Source organism: Oncorhynchus tshawytscha, linkage group LG22 (assembly GCF_018296145.1).
Source record: "Oncorhynchus tshawytscha isolate Ot180627B linkage group LG22, Otsh_v2.0, whole genome shotgun sequence".
NCBI lineage: Eukaryota > Metazoa > Chordata > Actinopteri > Salmoniformes > Salmonidae > Oncorhynchus > Oncorhynchus tshawytscha.
The window spans coordinates 35,337,846-35,344,499 of NC_056450.1; the positions used below are offsets into that span (position 1 = coordinate 35,337,846).

The window sequence follows — 6,654 nt, forward strand, 5'->3', positions numbered from 1 at the left end:
ATATTATGTCCATGCCATGAGCACACACCTATTGCACAGTGAATGCAGATACAGAATCAAGCACATCATGCACTGTAAGAAGAAGAGAGATGTGCGCGCTAAAATTAAAAAGTACCACAAGGAAGGTGCTTCTCATCAAAAGACCGCTCATTTACTGGAATGTAGCTAATTCGGAGGAAAGTAGTAGTGGTATATGAATATTAATATAGTTAAATCATGCTACATTGTGATTGGACCACAATTCAAAATACTACCGCTAATGCAGCGATGATTGGACAGGTGCTTCGTGTGGGCGTGTTCACCGCTTTAATCTTAAAAAACAGCAACAAACTTTCTTTGGCCAGACGTGTCAGTTTGGTGTGCAATTTGGTCTTTCTAGGAAGCGCATCTGTCTACAGCAACTTGCTCTGTGTTGGATATTTTGAAAACTGAAGATTCTTCACGGATTAAATTCGAAATGGACATAACCTTGAACTAAATCTACACAACTGTTTTTACTTCGGATACATTCAATTTATAAAAATGTTGGACAAACGTAGTGTTGAGCTGCAATTGGATCAGGAGGATGTCAAAGGAAAAAGCGGTAAGAATTTGGAGGTGCCAGTGCCATATGTTTTTCATTTAATGGCTCATTATGTCTCATTAATGTATGGTTCACGTTTGACTGGAATATCAAGGTTGATCAAGAAAGGAGGTATAGCCAGTACATATATTTGCTTTCACAACAAGCAAGACACATACCTAGAAAATGACAGAATATAGTGGACATAGAGACAGTTTCTTACATAGCCTACCTACATTACCTACATTCATTACAACTTTGACTATGTTTTGATGTATGTTATTTGACACCACAGGTAAAGAGTCCTTTGAGAAGCATTACCAATTCGGTGCGCTTCTTGGAAGTGGTGGATTTGGGTCCGTCTTTGCTGGTCAACGCATCTCAGATGGTCTGCAGGTACTTACAGCAAAATATTGTATTTAATTTTTTTCTTTCAAGTGACGAGAAAATAGTCAATTAATGACAATAACAAAAATTCCAAACGTTTTTTTTTAGACTAATTTAAAAAAAAAAAATGGATATATGAACACTTGTTTTTTTTATCCTTAGGTGGCAATTAAGCAAGTTTCAAGTGACAGAGTGCAGCAATGGGCGCGATTGGTAAGTTTAAAAAAACTTTATATGATTTAAGATGTGCGTTTATGTCTTGTTGGGGCTTCTGCCAATTGTATTTTTTTTGTGGTTACCATTCTTGTACACCTGACAGTCTTGTCATGTGTGGAAACAAAAAGCGGGTATTTCGTGCCCTCTGCTGGAAATCGAAGAGAAACCACATGTTATTTCTTCATAACCGTGACGTAGTTGTAATATTGTGGAAATTACGTGGTAGGGTTTTTCCTCAAATATATATATATATATTTTTTTTTTGAGGAACTTAATATCAGTACTTACCCTGTCTGGACCAAAAAACAAATGTCAATATATGTAAAAAAAAAAAAAAAAAAACTATTTTTATTCTCATGTGTTTTAGGAACAAGTATATTGATGCTGACCTACTCATAATAAGACTAACCCTCCCTCTGTCTCTCTCTGCCAACAGCCAGATGGACCCAACCTGGTACCCATGGAGATAGCCCTGCTCTTACAGCTGGGGGGTGGTGCAGGGGCAGGACCCTGGCACCATGGGGTGATCAGGATGCTGGACTGGTTTGAGGTGCCAGGACAGGGATTCCTCATCGTGTTTGAAAGACCACAACCCAGTCAGGACCTCTTTGACTTCATCACAGAGCGGGGAGCCCTGCACGAGCCACTTGCACAAAGGTATATGACTGTTTCAAGTCAGTACACTTATTTCACTCACAGGTTGATCATCTCCACTAAGTTTCCATGTTTGGGAGGCTGCTGGATTTTCGGTGCTCATTAATGTGATTTTATATTATATTCTAACTAAGGCTTCTTTTTCCAGGTTCATGCTCCAGATAGTGGAAGCGCTGCGGTTCTGTCAAGCACAGGGGATTGTGCATAGGGATGTGAAGGATGAGAACATTTTAGTCGACACTCGGACAGGAGATGTTAAGATCATTGACTTTGGCTCCGGTGCTCTGCTCAAAGACACTGCTTACACAGAATTTGAGGGTGAGTGAAAAACACTACTTATGATATCCATATGTACCCTTCTAAACGTATTTTAGAAGTATTGATGACTCTTATTTTTTTTGTCAGTAATGTAACCATCCCTTTCTCTTACTAGGCACCAGAGTGTACAGTCCTCCTGAGTGGATCCAACATCAACACTATCATGCCCGGTCTCTGACTGTCTGGTCACTTGGAGTGCTTCTCTTCGACATGGTTTGCGGGGACATTCCCTTCGAGAGGGACAGAGACATTGTGCAGGCCACGCCAAGTTTCACCAAACGCATTTCAAAAGGTACATTACTACATAGGCCTATTCTTACTATCTGACAAGATTTCTAGGGCAATGGCAGAACAAATTATGGATTTCATTTCTAAATACAATTCATCATGACTGAAAATCCCCCCACAGAGTGCCAGTCTTTGGTTCGTTGGTGCCTTGCCTACAGACCAGAAGATCGGCCAAGCTTAGAAGAGATTTTACTCCATCCCTGGATGGAGTCATCTAACGTCAGTGGAGACTTGCATGGGGATCACAACTCTTTGCCAAGCCAGTCAAGCCTATGATTCCTGGATACTATTGGGTGGCTAAAGAAACTTCAGATGCCTTTTAAGATCACACTTATCTTATATTCACTGTGCTTAACTTATCAAGTCCCCCTATGGAAAGCTATTTATTTATCATTTTGTGGTGTTGCAATACAATTTTATTTTAATTTGACAAGTATTATACAAAAAATTCTGCACTAATGTACTACCTTAGTACAAAGAAATGTATCACACACTTATCTTGAGCCAAGGCAAACTATATCTAAATGATCTTCATAAGTGTTACAAAACGGCACATTCCATAGTAATATAGACCATATTGGGAAGAGATATGTATGCTTTATTTAAAAAAAATAATAATAATCATTTATGGGTATTTATTTCAATTACTATTTATTTATCTTTAGGGTTGGACTTTCTGTTTACATCAGTTATACTGGAGGTATGTCGAAGTTTCTGATACCATTTGATTCTATTATTTAATGTGATTTGGTTGAGATCACATACTTTTCCATGTGAAGACCTGGTTTTACAGGTTATTTAAGTTATCTCGTTTCAAGAGGAATAGAGGACTACAAAACAACAGTAATCCGGAGCACTATGGATATCTTAAATTTTCCATGGATTTTGTCCTGATGGTTTGGTAGTGACACAGGCAAGGCAACATCTCTATGGACACGCAAGTCAGGCTCATACGCCTCATACAATGGACTTATTCGCTGGAGCTGAGTAGTCTTGGGAATGGGACATTGACACTGTTTTCTCTGCAAAATAATATTTGCATATTATTTTGGAACTTTAACACATTTAGAATGTCAAATAGTATCCAGGATGTAATACTATCCTTCAGGATTGACCTTTAGAATGTCTGTGTAATTTTTTGTGATGGGCAGGCCTCCAAGGGTTTGTCAACACCACAGCAATGAATCATCCAAGAATGTGTCCAAACCAGAAACTAAACTGGATGATCTTTATCTTGGAGGGAAGTTAAAAATCTGTGCTTCCATTTTCCTTCCTAGGACGTATGTTCTTGTTTTCTGTGGAGTTTGAAGGTTTACCTGAAGTAAATGCCTCAGTGTTTTAACCAGTGACTGTTGTTCAAGACAATAGACAATGTTCAAAACTGGGTGATTTTGACTTTTGTGTTATTTATTTACTTTTGTTCTATTGTTGCAAGTGGAACCCACATGACCAATTGTATGTATATATGTTGTTGTTTAAATGTTGGTGAGACTTCATCATATGCCTTAATCTAAATCCTACCTTAATGATGGGACTGTAATGACAAACATTTTCTCATTCATGACTCAATTTACCCAATGGAAGAGTTAATACATTGAAATCTTGTCATGAAAATTGGATTTAAAAAAAAATAATTCCACTTCATTGTTTAGAACTATCATTGACATAATCATAGTCAATGAGCTGAGGTAGCATAGTCATATTTGTTGTAAATACTTATGTATTGTTTTATACACTGTCAGTTGTCACAAATCTCTTTACATTAAATGAGAATTTCAGGAGACACATTCTGTAAAATTCTTGATTCTTAAGTGTACATAAAGGCTGTCAATGTTTATCTGTACTGTTTGGTTTTCATTAATCATGATTTCACAAGATTAGACTTCACTCATTTAGAGTGCCTTTGTGACAAGTCAAACACGTATAGGAAGGATAGGCCTCCATTTAAAGGGCTTGATAGCAGTTGGAAATTTGAACCATCACTTAGTTGTTATATCAAAACGAATGACAACATCACTCATAAACAGGCAATGGGGTGTCCCTGACAAAAAAAGATTACCGTTTTGAAACTGCAGTAATGGCAGTCGACTATGGTATTTTGGACACAGTAATTGCAGAATAACTGCCGCCCCGTAGCACTCACATCCGTCATCATGAAGTGCTTTGAGAGACTAGTCAAGGACCATATCACCTCCACCCTACCTGACACCCTAGACCCACTCCAATTTGCTTACCGCCCAAATAGGTCCACAGACGATGCAATCTCAACCACACTGCTGCACACTGCCCTAACCCATCTGGACAAGAGGAATACCTATGTGAGAATGCTGTTCATCGACTACAGCTCGGCATTCAACACCATAGTACCCTCCAAGCTCGTCATCAAGCTCGAGACCCTGGGTCTCGACCCCGCCCTGTGCAACTGGGTACTGGACTTCCTGACGGGCCGCCCCCAGGTGGTGAGGGTAGGCAACAACATCTCCTCCCCGCTGATCCTCAACACTGGGGCCCCACAAGGGTGCGTTCTGAGCCCTCTCCTGTACTCCCTGTTCACCCACGACTGCGTGGCCACGCACGCCTCCAACTCAATCATCAAGTTTGCGGACGACACAACAGTGGTAGGCTTGATTACCAACAACGACGAGACGGCCTACAGGGAGGAGGTGAGGGCCCTCGGAGTGTGGTGTCAGGAAAATAACCTCACACTCAACGTCAACAAAACTAAGGAGATGATTGTGGACTTCAGGAAACAGCAGAGGGAACACCCCCTATCCACATCGATGGAACAGTAGTGGAGAGGGTAGCAAGTTTTAAGTTCCTCGGCATACACATCACAGACAAACTGAATTGGTCCACTCACACAGACAGCATCGTGAAGAAGGCGCAGCAGCGCCTCTTCAACCTCAAGAGGCTGAAGAAATTCGGCTTGTCACCAAAAGCACTCACAAACTTCTACAGATGCACAATCGAGAGCATCCTGGCGGGCTGTATCACCGCCTGGTAAGGCAACTGCTCCGCCCTCAACCGTAAGGCTCTCCAGAGGGTAGTGAGGTCTGCACAACGCATCACCGGGGGCAAACTACCTGCCCTCCAGGACACCTACACCACCCGATGTTACAGGAAGGCCATAAAGATCATCAAGGACATCAACCACCCGAGCCACTGCCTGTTCACCCCGCTATCATCCAGAAGGCGAGGTCAGTACAGGTGCATCAAAGCTGGGACCGAGAGACTGAAAAACAGCTTCTATCTCAAGGCCATCAGACTGTTAAACAGCCACCACTAACATTGAGTGGCTGCTGCCAACACACTGACACTGACTCAACTCCAGCCACTTTAATAATGGGAATTGATGGGAAATGATGTAAATATATCACTAGCCACTTTAAACAATGCTACCCTATATAATGTTACTTACCCTACATTATTCATCTCATATGCATACGTATATACTGTACTCTATATCATCGACTGCATCCTTATGTAATACATGTATCACTAGCCACTTTAACTATGCCACTTTGTTTACATACTCATCTCATATGTATATACTGTACTCGATACCATCTACTGTATCTTGCCTATGCTGCTCTGTACCATCACTCATTCATATATCCTTATGTACATATTCTTTATCCCCTTACACTGTGTATAAGACAGTAGTTTTGGAATTGTTAGTTAGATTACTTGTTGGTTATTACTGCATTGTCGGAACTAGAAGCACAAGCATTTCGCTACACTCGCATTAACATCTGCTAACCATGTGTATGTGACAAATAAAATTTGATTTGATTTTTATAATGCACTGTAACTGCAGTTACACTGCAAAACTACTGCATTATATACAACTGCGGGATCATACTGCAGTTATACTGCTCTGTAACTGTGGTTACAATGCAAAATTACAGCAGTAAAAAAACTATGGGATCATACTGCAGTTAAACTGCACTGACTGCAATATTTTTTTGTAAACGGCAAGGCAACCACAGGGCAGAATGGTTTAGTACCTCGCCCTGTGGGCAAGCACCAGTACTGTGTGTGAAAGGAAGTTATGTGACTGTTGGTTGACACTTTTGGGATATTTAAGAAACTTGAGGATCGTATAAATTGGTATGGGTCCATTAGAGGATCAATTTTAAGATCCCAGTCTGTCCTGGCTGTACAATGATCAACCAACCCTATACAGCATATCAAACGTGATTTCTCTCATCAAAGACAGGCGGACCATT

At 40.6% G+C, this 6,654-nt stretch overlaps 1 protein-coding gene across 1 annotated transcript; it reads left to right on the forward strand.

Moving 5' to 3' along the window:
- The first annotated feature begins 327 nt into the window (after nucleotides 1-327).
- Nucleotides 328-4,262, forward strand: pim2 (Pim-2 proto-oncogene, serine/threonine kinase). The gene is made up of 7 exons (XM_024385135.2): nucleotides 328-583; nucleotides 858-958; nucleotides 1,112-1,162; nucleotides 1,602-1,822; nucleotides 1,968-2,137; nucleotides 2,253-2,429; nucleotides 2,547-4,262. Exons 1-7 carry the CDS (start codon nucleotides 523-525, stop codon nucleotides 2,699-2,701), a joined length of 936 nt encoding a protein of 311 aa, XP_024240903.2. The 5' UTR covers nucleotides 328-522; the 3' UTR covers nucleotides 2,702-4,262.
- The last annotated feature ends 2,392 nt before the right edge of the window (nucleotides 4,263-6,654 follow it).

What these genes read in the sequence shown, in the direction of transcription:
- pim2 (XM_024385135.2), top strand. Translation starts at nt 523, where the DNA reads ATGTTGGACAAACGTAGTGTTGAGCTGCAATTGGATCAGGAGGATGTC. An exon ending in TGCAGCAATGGGCGCGATTG is followed by an intron (nt 1,163 to 1,601) that starts GTAAGTTTAAAA and finishes CTCTGCCAACAG; the next exon opens with CCAGATGGACCCAACCTGGT. An exon ending in CACGAGCCACTTGCACAAAG is followed by an intron (nt 1,823 to 1,967) that starts GTATATGACTGT and finishes TTCTTTTTCCAG; the next exon opens with GTTCATGCTCCAGATAGTGG.